At 35.3% G+C, this 15762-nt stretch overlaps 1 protein-coding gene across 1 annotated transcript in view; it reads right to left on the bottom strand.

Annotated features, from left to right (window-relative positions):
• TRDN (triadin) overlaps positions 1–15762 on the bottom strand; it is a 360457-nt gene that overhangs the window by 43346 nt on the left and 301349 nt on the right. Inside the window, exons 25-26 of the mRNA XM_027601775.1 lie at positions 2396–2422; positions 1879–1908 (exon numbers count right to left, since the gene is read on the bottom strand). Of these exons, the coding sequence (XP_027457576.1) occupies positions 1879–1908; positions 2396–2422 (57 nt within the window). The remainder of the gene's footprint in view (positions 1–1878; positions 1909–2395; positions 2423–15762) is intronic.

The raw sequence follows: 15762 nt of genomic DNA, 5'->3' as shown, positions 1-15762 counted from the left end.
AGTGAAGAACATGGATACCTAGCCAAAGAAATTTCCAAGTAAATTGTGGAAGGTGCAGCCTGATTTCTCCTTGCTGCTTATAATAAAATGTGAAAGGGAAGATAAATTGAGGAGTGAAGATAAACTGAGAAGCAAGAGGAATCGGCCCTTGATGATTTGGAGAATTCTCCACTTATGGAGACAGTGCACCCTGGAGACAGGGCCAAGAGAGTGACTGGGCAAATTTGCAGATACAATCTACCACCTCAGCAGAAGGCAGGAGTAGAGATGTAGTTATGAGGAAGGCTCTTTGGAGAACCCTCTTGTCCAATTCGATCATCATGAATTGAACGCAGAACTGATCATGTTTTTGAGAATTCTATGCAAGTAAAACCAATGTGCCTGACAGAAATAGAGAGAGAATGAAATGAAGGAATAACAACTCTAAGAGCAGAGTCACAACGCACAACCTGGGTTGATGGGAACTCCTTGGGTAGAGAGGGCCAGGCTGTCACCCAGGTGGGCTAGAAAGGCAGACACACCACACTACCAGACCCAGAGGATGGTGTATTCAGCCAAAGAGGATATCCTCAGGTCCTGACATCTAATGGAATTTTCCCCGCTATGTTTTGGATTTACTTGGCACCCACAATTCCTTCTTTTCCTTTTATTTTTTTTTTCCCCTTTTGAAATGGGAATGTCTAACCTAGCTTGTCCCGCTGTTTTATTTTGGAAGCAGATAACTTGTTTTCTGATTTTGCAGATGGAGAGAAATTTTCTGCAAGAAGAATCAATACCCTGGGTTTCACCCATAAATGTTGAAGATGATGAGATTTGGACTTTGAATTGATGAACTGTTGGACTTAGTTGTTGCTAAAATGGTTATGACTTTTAAGGATGTTAGAATGAGGTGTATGTATTTTGCTACATGTGAAGGACATGCATTTTGGGGGGACCAGAGGATAGGCCTTTACGGGTTGAATTGTGTCCTCTCAAAAGTTGATAGGCTGAAGTCCCAATCCCCAACACCTCCAAACGTGACCTGATACGGAAATAGGGTCTTTACAGGTATAATTAGTTAAGATGTAGTCATATGGGAGTAGGCTGGGTCCTTAGTCTAATATGACTGGTGTTCTTACAAGAAGAGGAGAAAAGACAGAGATAGAGACACAAAGGAGGAAGATGTCCATGGAATGATAGAGGCTGAGATCGGAACACTGCAATTTCAGGCCAAGGAACACCAAGGATGGCTCACAAACACCTGAAGCCAGAGGAGGCAGGGAAAGGTTCTTCCCTCTGGTTTTAAGGGAATCATGGCCCTGCTGATACCTTCATTTGAGACTTCCACCTTCCCGAACTGTGAGATAATAAATTTCTGCTGTCCTAAAATACACAGGTTGTGGTATTTTATTACAGCAGCCCTATCACACTAATAGTTGGGAAACATGAACCAAAGTTTTAACTGTTTTGAGAACCAGATTTCTGTGTGTTCTTTTTAAAAAGTTTCTGCTGCATCCTGCAGCCCTCAGAAATATTCATCTCACTCAGGTGCTCCCCAAAAAACAGAAGAATGAGAAGAGCTGTTTTTCTGACAGGATGTCTGTGTCCTATAGTAATCAGCAAAAATAGGGGTTTTGTGGGACTCAACTCAATTAGTCAATTGCTTCTTCTGAACCAGATCAATTTCTCTCTCTGCAGTTTCTCCTTTGTAAGTAGAATTTTTTCTAGGAACAGGTGGTATGGATAAATATGCATTATGTTTGTCTTAGTTTAAAAAGTTGATAAAGGATAACATTTTTGTATAATATTTGCACTAGGACACAACATTGGCAAAGAGTAATATGCTACTCATTATAAATATGGAATGCAAGTATGAATCTATACATAAAATACACATACCTGGTTTCTCTTCTTTTTTTACTTGTGGCTCTAAAAATATAGGTGAACATTAATAATGATGATTATATAAAGATATTTTTTCTGTACTCATGCATATTTCTTTACATATTATTCATTGTTTTTTAATCTGCCACATTAATTTTCTTCTTTTTAATGAATACAACAAATTGATACAAACAAATAAAGGTTCCTTATCATCAATCACAGTAAGAATTATTTTGAGATAAATGAAAATGTGAATTAAGATTTTAGGAGAAGTTAACAAAAGGTATTGGTTTGTACCTTCAGTGAACAAAAGTTGAAGAAAAATTTTAGCATAGCGTATTCTCAGAAACACAAAGGATATTAGAAATACTAAAGATATTAGAAATATGAGGATTTTAAGCACATTGTCTACACAAAATAGTTAAGCCTTTGACTTTAAGCAAAATATTCAACTATGAAATCAGAGGATGAGTAAAAGCATGTGTTTAAGATTCGTTTTATTTATTTATTTTTTGGCATGCATATAACATACGTGGAGGCTTAGGCTTGACTTCTTTGCCTAGAAAAAGTTTAAAAATGATTAAAGACCATGTCAGTAAATTGTTATTGAATTGACATTGACTGTGATAGAATATTACATATTTGAAAATCAAAATAAAACAATAAACTCCAACTATTGTACTTTATTTAAGTTCTACAGGATATGTAATTTAATGTCCACACAAAATCACTAATTAAAAAAATCATTTTTAAATAATAAAACTCTTAGTTTAATTTTATTGCACCATTACAAATAATTTGCTCACAAACTCTTATGTGCAATGTTAAGTTTTAGGTCTAATATTAAGATAAAACACATAATTTTATTTTGAGAAATTACTTCTAACCCTTTATTGTTGAAGATAAAAAAATATAAGACATACTGTTTTCTTTTCCATTAATATTATTAATGTTATCTGTCCCAGTATAATATATTAAAAATGATGGCTACTGAATTTGAAACTCCAGATGACTAGAAATATATGCTTTTATTGCTTTTTGGATCCCTAGTAAGGACTGGCAAATTTTTTATGAAAGATCAGTGTATATTTTTGACTTTAGGCCATATGATCTCATTCACAACTATTCAGCTATTCTGTTGTAACAAAGAAACAACCAACAACAATATGTAAATGAATAGGCATGACTGTGTTCCAATAAAACTTTATTTACAGAAAAGACTGGTGGTCACTCTGTAGGCCATTGTCAAACTCCGCCTTCTCCATAATCAGTTTTAATTTTCTTTATTTTTTATCTCAACAAAGATTTCAACAGTAAACAAAAGCATCTTCCTTTGATTCTGTATTCCCTTATAAATATCATCCAGTACCTTTCCATCATTATTCAACTCAGCTTCCTGGGAATGTCATCTTTACTTGCTTTTTCTTTTTCCTGACTCCCATTTAATTATTAATTCACTAAAATCTAGCTTCTATTTCCACCATTTTATTTATCAGGTCTCTTTGGTCACCAATCCCCCCCCTACATGCACACACTTGCTAATACTAATAGATAAAACTAACTATATCAATTACTTTTTCCTTTTCAAATTCCCACTCACTTGACTTCTTGTGATTAGTCCTCACACTTAAAACTATAGAAAGCAGATAAAATATGTAAAACACTGGCTTTAAAGATTTTGGACATAGACAACAAAGGACAGTGATTTCTAAGTGATGGAAAATAAATGAGCTGTGTCCTATGATTGTCCCAGCTTAATGCCTTAAGAGAATTATAAGGCCTTATTGCAGGAATGGAGCTGAATTGATGAGATGGAGCTGGGAGTCTGGAAAGGCCAAGACAGCTAGAGATCACAGGTCAGTGTCATGTAAAGTAGGGAGCTGCAGAGAAAAGAAGAAAGAGAGAGAGAAAAAGAGATAAAGAAAGTTCTGGGGGGATTCATGGACGGCCCCCTTAAATCTTCAGATGAGCACTAACCAGCATAGCCTTACAAGGAAACTACCTGAGGCCAGGGAAAGAAACAATGGAAACAATCCTGTAGTTCTTTATAGTAAGCATTGAAATTGGGGACTGTCAATCTTCCAAGTTTGATCTCGATCTGCAGTATTGTGTTGGCTGCTGTGAGTTTTTTGTTTTTTTTTCCATTCCACATAAATTTTAGAATCAGTTTGTCAACATTCACAAAATAACTTGCTGGGATTTTGATGGAAATTGTACTGAATCTATAGACCAAGTTGGGAGGAACTGACATCTTAACAACACTGAATTTTCTACTTCCCAAACACGCGATCTTTCACCTTTTATGTAGAGATTTTGATTTTTTTATTATTTTTCATAGGATTTTTTTCCCTTCACTTTTTATTTGGTTACCTTCTACTTAGGGCTCAGCTCAACCATCTCCTCTTCAGAAAGCCTTTTATCTAAGGTGGTTGGGCTGCATTAGCCCTTTATGCACCAATATTATTTTTTAGATCTTTTGATAATTGTTAATCACAATCTACTATAAATATTAACTTGAATGAATACCTTCCCTTCTAGACTGAGATATCTGAAAACAACGTTTATCCATCACTGAATCCAGGGAACTGGTGCAATACCTAATACATGATTACATAATATGCATTCAATTACAGTTTGTTCATTAGGTAAATAAATGAAACAATTAATGAGAACACGAGAAGGTAAGTAAATGGAGAAATGAGTCAAGAAAAATGAAGTTAGGAAAATGTATGAATTCAGGAATTACATTAGAACACAAAATGCATGTTAAAATTATTACATACTTCCTTTGACTTGGCATGACAATCCAGCTCTCAGCTTTCTAGTGCTTAGGCAAGGATAAAAAGTGCAGTCATTTATAAAATTCAAAATGTTTTAAAATATGAATAAGTTTTTAAAGAGAATTCCTGGCATAGCAATTCCTGGTACTGTTATCTAAGATAAATTTGTTTTCTGTGTTCTCAGGGGGATAAAATAGTATAATGTAGTATAATGTAATAAATAACATCTTAAAAAAATCCCTACCATAAATATGTAACAGTTTTTACAGGATTCCATCCCCTGCTCTCACCATGGACCAATTATACTATACCAAGCCCAGTCTGATAAGAGAAATGTTATTTTGGGCCCAATCAGTGTGGCTCAGGTGTACAGCTATGTACTCTGCCTAAATATAAGGATAAAAGCAAAGTTACAGGAGACTCTCTGTAGTGGCATTTGGAATACTGAATGGTCATGTTTCTTTCTGAGAATCTACTAAATCTATTGACATAAGCCTAAGAAACATGCATGAATACACATTAAAAACACAAACACACACAAATTGTGTCCAAATATAAGATTGTTCAATTTTGTCCTTGATGGCAAGCTAAATTAAGAAAATCTTGACTTGAAAGTTCTACTCATTTCTACAATCAGGTTGTGATAAATACTGCACAACTATTTTATTTCCATGAAGCTGTTTAATTATGAAATCAGGATTTCAGGGTTGGTTTTTAAAAAATATTCTATTTATTTATTATTTATTTATTTATTTGAGAGAGAGAGAGATCACAAGCAGGGGGGAGGGGCAGAGGGACAAGCAGACTCCCCAATGAATGGGGAGCCTGATGCAGTACTCGATCCCAGGCACCCATGACCTGAGCTGAAGGCAGACACTTAACTGACTGAGCCACCCAGGTGCCCTCAGGGTTGGTTTTTACATGCTCTCTCCCATATATATTTATTTCCAAGTCCATTTCAGTTGCAGCCTATATTATCTCTCTAATTATTCTGCTCTTCTCTTTACATTCTGCCTTTTGGATTTGATTGTGTCCCCCCAAAAGTTATGTTGAAGTCCTAAGGCTCAGTACCTTGTGAGTGTGACCTTATTTGGAGATAGGGTTTTGCAGATATAATTAAGATGAGGTCATTAAGTAGGGTGACTCCTAATCTAATATGACTGGAGTCCTTATAAGGGAAGGAGAAGAGACACAGTAACAGACATGCATAGAGAGAGGGACGATAATGTGAAGACATACAGGGAGAATACCATGTGATGACAGAGGCGGAGATTTGAATGATGTTTCTACAAGCCAAAGAACACCAAGGTCGGCTGACAATTCCAGAAGCTAAGGGAAATGTATGGAACAGATTCTCCTCCAAACCTTCAAAGAGATCATGGCCCTGCCTACACTTCGTTTTTGGACTTCTGTCTCTAGAATAATGAGAGAATAAATTTCTGTTATTTCAAGCCACGCGGTTTGTGGTGCTTGTTACCACAGCCCTAGGAAACAAATACTCTACACCAGTACTTTAGTCCAGCCCACCACTGCTTCTCCCCGTAGTTACCATGAACATCCAACCTCGTCATGAAAACATAGGCTTTCTCCCCTCACTCTTCTTTCAACTTCGTAGCCAGAGAGATATTCTAGAATGCATGTACAATCATTTCACATATCACAGCTCAGCCTAAAGCATGGACCGTCTTTGTGAACTCCAACTGCCTCTGCCTGGTCTGTGAGGTTTTTAATGAATCAAATTGCTGCATCTCATTACCCTCTTCTCTCTCTCTTCACTGTTTTGTACTCTGTATTCAAGCCATGCTGAAGTATTTTATTTCTAAACACTAACTTAAGGTGTCATTTGTCTCTGGACTATCTTATATATTGATCTCCCTATCTAGAACATTCCTCCTCTTTTTAATCTGGCTGAATATCATTTATTATTCAGATAAATCATCCAAAAAAATAAGCTATTGTAGATAGCTTCCCTTAATCCCTCAGAATGAGTTGGGGGCACCTTTCATATTCCAATAGTATTCCCTCTCTTTATATATATATTCTAGCAGTAATAGTACTATATTGACGCGTGTTTACTTGATTATCTCCTCCAATATCCTCTAACTTCCATATAAGCAAGAATTGTAGTGCTTCCAAAGCTTAGCATGGTTCCTGACATATTGGAATTTATCAATAAATGTATGTTGACAAAATTAAATGAATATCTACTATGCAAATATGTTATACCAGCAATTGAGTGCAAATCGGGACTGGAAGCCTCTCACCAGAAGCCTGCTGGGGTAGATGCCTCACTATAAGGCTATGAGACCATTGTTGCTGCCAGGTTAGAGGCTGACGTAAGGAAGGACCATTATTGTGCTCCAAATGAATAAATTAGCTAAGGGAACAAAGTTACACTTTCTAGCAAAGATACCTTAAAGTCGAAAAAAAAAGAACTGGATATAACCAAATGTTCAGTCCATAAAGTCCCAATAAATGGAATTTTTAAATTTAAGTCACACTTCATTTGACATTCTCATCAAGATTAACTTGTTACTTCTAACTAATTGAGGTGAATGCAGTAAAGGTTATGTACTGGTAATCCTTTTAAATATTGTATGGGATGTGAATAAGAAATTTTAAATTATTCATGCAATGATTAGGTAACATTTCCAATTGCCCCGATATCAAATTCTAGGTCATGACCCTAGGACTATGTTATCTTCAAGAGTCACATATATTTTCTACAATGAAGAACAAGTATGCCTTGCTCAATGGGTATCAATTCTTTAAGATACAGATAAAAACAAAACAACAAATAACAAAAACAAAGAAAAGAGAGCAATACACATCCCTGTGTTATGCCATTGGATATTATATTTTTTGATGTATCTATTATTTGATCAGAAATAAATTATTTATGACACGGTAATATATTATTATCTAACATACCAATAAATTATTTGTACAGATTTTTGACTCTCAAAGAAATATTAACAGTCAGGTTTTCTGTATGCATCAATAGCCAAAGTCTATATTGAATATAGATCTATATAGCTTGGTGTAATAAGAATTCTGGCCCAAGAAATTGTTAATGTGAACAATGTCAATAAAGGCTTTTAAATAATCTGCTTTATAACAAATTTTCATGTTGATTAATTATTTTTTTTAAAGATTTTATTTTTTTATTTGTCAGAGAGTGAGTGAGAGCACAAGCAGGGGGAGCGGCAGGCTGAGGGAGAAGCAGGCTCCTTGCTGAGCTAGGAGCCTGATGTGGGACTCGATCCCAGGACCCTGGGATCAGGACCTGAGCTGAAGGCAGACACTTAACTGACTGAGCCACCCAGGTGTCCCATGTTGATTAATTACTTAACATTGATCAATAATGGAATAATTTCATTTAATGATCTTTTTTTTTAAAGATTTTATTTATTTATTTTTTGACAGAGGGAGAGAGGGAGAGAGCACAAGCAGGGAGAGCGGCAGGCAGAGGGAGAGGGAGAAGCCGACTCCCAGCCAAGCAGGGAGCCAGATGCAGAGGTTGATCCCACGGCCTTTGGGCTCATGACCTAAGCCAAAGGCAGACGCTTAACTGACTGAGCCACCCAGGGACCCATATAATGATCTTTCTAATTCACATATCCATAAATACCTTTAACATATTTTAAATATATATTTATCAAATTACTATCTTAATTCATTAATGAAGTAGCTTTATCTGTGCACTGTTTATCTTAAACTCTCTAACCACCTCTACAATATGATAGATATACAACAGAACCAATCAAAGGTGTCCTAATGCCTGCTCATTATGAGGTCATTTAGACTGTAAATTTCAAAACTAAGAAAAGTAAAATTCACAAGCAGAAGTAGGAAACTGAATTTTCATGAATTTATTCAAAAAATTCATAATTTGATTAATAGCATAGAAACTTCCTCATTATTGGCTCCAATGAGCAAATTAGTTCCCTCCATATGGATTTATTATACTTTAATTTAGTCAAGACAATTCAGATGAATATCATAACATTTGAATGTTGTAAAATGCTTAAATGTAGCATTATTTTAGGCATATAATACATATGAGGACCTTGGAGAATTTTTACTTAGATAATCTAATAGAGTATCATTAAATAAGACCATTAAATTTCAATAGATGATAAGAATTTGATATAAAACCAGTAGGATCTTATAAATTTTACAACATATAATGAGAGAATTTTAAAACTGGAGGGATCTTAGAAATCATCTCGAATATTTTCTTGTTTTCCAAAATAAACACACCAGGCTTCACAAACGATCCAGGGTATATGTGTGTTATGTTTCTGTGCATTTTCCCTCTGAGATATCCTTGTCAGTCAGTTACCTCCTGTGTTTTTGAAAACTACCATTCTGGTAGGTATGAGGTGATGTCTCATTGTGGTTGTGATGTGCATTTTCCCGCTGATTAATGATGATGAGCATCTTTTCATATACCAGGTGGTCATTTGTATGTCTTTAGAAAAAACATCTGTTCATGTCCTCTGCTCATTTTTAAACTGGATTACTTGGTTTTTGTGATAGAGTATATTAGTTCCTTATATATTTTGGGTAGTAACCCCTTATTAGACAGATGGTTTGCAAATATTTTTCCCCATTCCATAGGTTGTCTTTTCATTTGTTGATTATTTCCTTTGAGATTTGGAAGCTTTTTAGTTTGATGTAATCTAATTTATTTTTGCTTTTGTCATTAGTGCTATTGGTATCATATCCAAAAATCATTGCCAAAATCAATGTCAAGGAGTTTTTCCCTATCTTTTCTTCTAGGAGTTTTACAGTTTGGGGTCTTGCATTTTAGTCTCTAATGTATTTCTAGTTAATTTTTGGGAATGGTGTAAGCCAGGGGTCCAATTTAATTCTTTTGGATGTGAATATCCAGTTTTTCAGCACTATTAATTGAAGAGGGTATCCTTTCTCATTGAGAATTTTTTTTTCTCATTGAGAATTTTTTTTTTCTCATTGAGAATTCTTGGCATCTTTGTCAAATATTATTGGACTGGATATGCATGGGTTTATTTCTGGCTCTTGGTTCTGTTTCATTGGTGTCCTCTATGTCTGTTTTTATGCCAGTACCATACTGTTTTAATTACTACAGCTTTGTTACAAAATTTAAAATCAGGAAGTATAATGCCTCCAGCTTTGTTCTTTCGCAGGATTGCTTTGGCTATTTAGGGTCTTCTGTGGTTTTATATTAACTCTAGTATTTCTTTTTGTTTTTGTAAAAAGTGCCATTGGAATTTTGAAAGGGATTGCAGTAAGTCTAAAGAGGGCTTTGAGTAGTATGAACATTTTAATAATATTAATTCTTCCAATCCATGTACCTGGGGTATCTTTCCATATATTTATAACTTCTTTAATTTCATTCATCAATGTCTTATAATTTTCAGTATACAGATATTTTACCTCATAAGATAAAATTATTCCTTTTACCCCCTTCAGAAATGACAACTTTATCATTATATGGCCTTCTTGTTTTTCTTATAGTTTTCTTAGTCTATTTTGCCTAAGCATACCTACCTTTGGTCTCTTTTGGTTTCCATTTATTTGAAGTATCTTTTTCCACTCTTACACTTTGAACTTACCTGTGTCCTTAATGCTGAAGTGAGTCTCTTGTTGGCAGCATATAGCTGGGTTATATTTGTTTGTTGTTGTTGTTGTTTTTTTACCCATTCAGATACTCTTTGCCTTTTGAATAAGGAATTTAATCCATCTCCATTTAAAGTAATTATTGATAAGTAAGGACTTAGGAATGCCATATTTTTGCTTTCTGTCTTTTTTGTACTTCCTTTGTTTCTTGCTTGCTTGCTTATTGTCACTCTGTGAATTGATGATTTTCTGTAGTGGTATGCTTTGATTCTCTTCTATTTATCTTCTCAGGTATTTCCTGTAGTGTTTTGCCTTGTTGTTACTTACCACGGGGCTTCTGTAAAATATCTTATAACAGTCCTTTAAAAAGTGATAACAGCTTGCCTGCAATTGTATATAAAAACTCTACCTTTTTATTCCCATCCCTGTATTTCATGTTTTTGTTGTCACAATTTACCTTTTTTTATATTGTGTATCCATTAAAAAGTTATTATAACTATAGCTGTTTTAATACTTTTGTCCTTTAACCTTTATACAATAGTTAAGTGATTAACACACCACCATTTTATAGTATTCGGGTATTTAGATTTTGACTATATAGTTACTTTTACCAGTATGTTTTATATTTTCATATGTTTTCATGTTACTAATTAGCATCCTTTAATTTCAGCTTGAATACCTCCCTTCAGCGTTTCTTGTAAGGCAGGCTTAGTGGAGATAAACTCCCTCAGTTTGCTTGGTTTTTTTTTTGTTTGTTTGGGTTTTTTTCTGGAAAGTCTTTATCTCTTCTTCATTTCTGAAAGACAACCTTGCCAGGCAAAGTTATAAGTGGTTGGCAGTTGTTTTTCTCCTAGCACTTTGAATAAATTATCTCACTCCTGGCCTGCAAGGTTTCTTCTGAGAAATCTGCTGATAGATATAGAGGACCTCTCTTATATATAAAGAATTTTTTTCTTTTTCTGCTTTTAAAATTCTCTTTGTCTTTGATTTCAGACAATTACATTATAAAGTGTCTTGGAGAAGATTGTTTTGGGTGGAAATTGGGTGACCTATTAGCTTCATGAACTTGAATGGCCAAATTTCTCTCCAGACTGGTGATATTTTCAGCCATTATTTCTTTAAATAAACTTTTGTCCTTCTTCCTCTCTTCTCCTGAGACTCCAGTAATGCATAGATTGTTTCTTTTAATAGTATTCCACTCTTTGCTTAGGCTCTCTTCACTGTTTTTCATTCTCATTTGTTTTTGCTCATCTGAATGGATGATTGCAAATAACTCGTTTTCTAATTCATTAATTCCTTCTTCTGTTTGGTCAAATCTGTTATTGAAGCTCTGTACTGAGTGCTTCAGTTTAGTCACTGTTTTCTTCAACTCCAGGATTTCTGTTTGTTTGTTTTTTATAGTGGTTTCTATTTCTTTCTTGAACTTCTCATTTTGTTCATGTACTGTTTTCCTAATTTCGTTTCATTGTCTCTGTAATTTGTTGTAATTCACTGAATTTCTTTAAGAGGGTTGTTCTAAATTCTTTGTCAGATAGTTCATATATCTCCATTCCTTAGAGTCAGTCATGGAAGCTTTATTAGTTTCTTTTGGTGGTGTCATATTCCACTGATTATTTATGATCCTTCTGTCTCTATGTTGGTATGTGCATATTTGGGCAAGAAGATACCTCTTCCAATCTTTACATACTGGCTTCAGCAGGCAAAGCTTCTCACCAGTCAGCTCATCCAGAGATTCTGGGTATGCCATCTCATGATGTCCATGGTCAGGATTACTGCTGGAGTCTTTGGGCAGGCAGATCTGGTACCTGGGTCAGCAGGTGGGCAGGCCTTGTGTTTGGGTCCATCGGGAATAGCTTGGTGCCTGGATTTTCAGCGGCCTGACTATGTGCCAGGGACCACTGGGGTGGGCCTGGCATCTGTGTCTTGGTGGCTGGCCCAGTGCTGGGACAGTTTGGGAGTCTGGTTTCACAGGAACCAGCCTAGAGGCTGGGGCCATGTGAGCTGGCCTGGTCCTGGGGCAGGACAGGAGCCTAGGTTTGTGGGAGCCAGTCCAAAATCTGAAACCTCAGAAAGTCACCAAAAATGACCTGGTGCTGAGGCAGGGCCGGAACTTGGGGTTACAGGAGCCCAGTTAGAGCCTGGGTTTATTGGGGTTTGCCTGGCTTGGGATCAGGCTAGGAGTCTTGGTCCATGGGAAACTGCTTAGAGCCTGAGGCTGCAAGGGCCAGCCTGTGCTGGGGGAGTTGGCTGGTGCTGGGATGGGCCAGCAGCAGATTCATGGGAACCTGCTAGGAACCTTTTGCCATGGTTGCTGCCTGAGGCTGTGGGAGCTGGTCAGTGCCAGGGTGGGCTGGGAGCCTAGTACCATGGGAGCCACCTAGGACCTTGAAAATCAGCCTGGTGCTGGCACAGGCCAATGCCGGTGTCTGTAGTGAAGTTGAGTACTCTCTTCACTCTCCTTCTTCCACAGGGAGGGTGTCTCTTTCTGTGCTAAGCTGCCCAGGTAAGGAAGAGGGGGTGGGGTGCTATATTTCTCACCTAGAATCCTTAGCTCTTGTGAAAGTATTTTTGTGTATAGACAGTTTTCAAATTGATGTTTTGGGAAGGGAATGGACACCAGAAATTTCTACACCACCATCTTGCTGATATTATCCCCACATGTTCCTTAGCTCTTTTAGATTCTCAGATTCATAATCTCATACATTCAGTTAAGAGATGATATTGTACCAGTTTAAAATCTGATGAAGCTCCTCAGGAAAACACATCTGCAGATATATGAATGAATAAAGGACATGTGTATGTCTATTTATACATGGTCTAAGCCTATATATTCCCTAAGGTCCACATTTAGACAACAATAAGTGTAAGGACAGTGTAACTTTTTTGTTGGAGGAGAATTCTATAAGGCAGTGGTTCTCAAGCAATAATATAACCTGGGAACTTATTAGAAATGTACATGCTTGGGGCACCTGAATAGCTCAGATGGTTAAGCGTCTTCCTTTGGCTCAGGTCATGATCCCAGGGTCCTGGGATCAAGCCCCATATCGGGCTCCTGGCTCAGCGGGGAGGCAGCTTCTTCCTCTCCCTCCGCCTCTCCCCCTCCTCATGCTCTCTCTCTCTCTCTCTCTGTATCTCTATGTCTCAAATGAATAAATAAAATCTTAAAAAAAAAAGGAATATACATGCTGAACCCCAGGGATGGAGGTCATCCCTGACCTCCAGAATCATAAACTCTGGGGGTGAACTCAGCCCTCCAGGTATATCAGACACACTTTGAGGTTTGAAAGTCACTGTTTGATAACCATGGGTACATTTGTTAATAGTATTCATTTAACAAAATCTATGGCTTTTTTTTTTGCAATTTTGAATTCCAGCTAATTGTGTATGTCATATTTCAGCACATTAAGCTTAATTAGAGTCAAAGAGAAAGGTTTCAATCTACTGAGACATAAATGGATAAAGCTAGAAACAGAACATGCTTATGATGATTCCAGTGTGTCAACTTTTCAATATATATGACAGCAATATTTTATTCAGATGTTTGTGATTGAGATCTATAAAGGATGTGATATGAAATCAAATTCATATAATGCAAGATTTTTTTATTTTTACAAAGGAAAACAAATCATTGTAATTCTGATGTTTTCATGGAGATAGTAACTGGCTCCATATCACAGAATATGTTTCAAATAGTAAGAATCAATATAACAGGTATCTACATACATATATTTGTTTATTTTATTTACAGGAATTTTAACTTTCTTATATTTTAATTATAGTTTTTATATTTTTGTATTTTCTATATTTCTTGAATTTTATTAAAAACAAATGAAATTATTAATGTAATATTTCCCATTTCTACTTCTAGTATGCATTGACTTAAACAAAAAATGGTCATATTCAATGAATAAAAAAAGAGGTAAAAGGAAAGAATGAGTCAAAAATATTTTGAAATATTAGACACATGAATGATAGAAATCATAGCAGTTTAAAATTACATAAAAGAATAAATAGCATGTCTACATCTACTTGTACTAAGGAAATTTTTTAAGTAACATCTGACAAAAAATAATAAAATCTTGACCTGGTATAATCAGGGACTATAAATATGTAGTGTGCTAGGACAAGCAATAGTTAAGAGGTCTTATGGGTTGGGTTTTGTTCTCACTCAAACACTCATTTGCTTGAGTATTTGAGTGGCTTTGACATGGTCATTTAACTTGCTTGGTTTTTCATTTACAAAAAGAAAAGAAATGGAGGCAGTTAGATTGATGGTTTCTAAGATTTCATCCAGGTAGACTGATATAATTATGTTAAATATTAATTTAAATATAAATAGTAAATCATTTACAAAGGTGACATAATTTAGATAATCAACCTGAAAAGTTGCAGCATTAATTTCTTGTGGGCTTATTGCTCTTTAGTAAATCTGTTTGCTCAATTCCTAATAGATTTTCTGCTGTTAGAAGCATGTTTAAGTCTAAGGACAGAAGAACAAACCTTGTTTCTAAGACTGGTGAGTCTGTTCCAGATATAATATATCTATTTACACAACTATTTAGTACAGAGCAGAAATTGGCTTTGCTGTAGATTTACATCTTAACCAGAAAGAACTATTAGACAGGCACTTTACATTTTAAATTGACTTGAAGATTAATATCCAAACTTTGTACCATATATAATGAATAAGCAAGCCATTTGGAGGAGGCAAGAGAATATCATAAGGACTTTTATGGGATGTTTGAACCAGTTCAGAAACCTTATTACATTTTACTAGAAGTCATTGTTACTCAGCTACATGTTTTATGAGGTTTTATAATCTTTTAATTAACAAAATTAAAATGGAAGAAGTTTAAACATTAAATATGTAAAATATAAAACTCTAAAAGGAATTGCTGTCTGACTTGTATATGAATTTGAGTAAATATTCTTCTTTTATCTGTGGATGTGTCTACATTAGAGGCAATCTTTTTTTATCAAATGTACTATATAAAGTTATTTGGTTGAAAGAATACCATATTATCATTTATCTAATGTTTACAAATATATGTTTAGAGATTTAATGTAAAATTGTGTGAAGGTTAGCATCATTTATGTAGTGCTACAAATCAAAAAAAGAAATTACAAATAATGCTTTGAAAATTGCCCTTTAATCTTCTAAAAGAACTTGATAAGCAAGAATTGCCTCTGACAATTGGAACTAAATTTCTGGAAGAATTTTTAGCTTATGTTAGGATTGATAGAAATGCCCTCTGGTGGTAAGAAGTAAAAATATTGTTCATGGTGTCCTTTAATTTTAAAAGCAGCAGTATTTGACAGTATATGGAGATAGAGCTTAGAAAGTTCTTTAAGGTTTACCATATTAAGATCTATGGTAATATGGCCTCCTAGATACACGAACCCAGGGACATTCAAATATAGAAATGACTTTTCCATCTTTATTGGCTTTGCATTGGGCTAAATTTTCTAGGTACCAATTATTTTGTTAAATTTCTTGAGGCTGTACTACAATAAA

This window comes from Zalophus californianus, chromosome 7 (genome assembly GCF_009762305.2).
Source record: "Zalophus californianus isolate mZalCal1 chromosome 7, mZalCal1.pri.v2, whole genome shotgun sequence".
NCBI classification, from domain to species: domain Eukaryota; kingdom Metazoa; phylum Chordata; class Mammalia; order Carnivora; family Otariidae; genus Zalophus; species Zalophus californianus.
The sequence above is the reverse complement of the archived record's forward strand: the minus strand, read 5'-3'. Positions and strand labels throughout refer to the sequence as shown.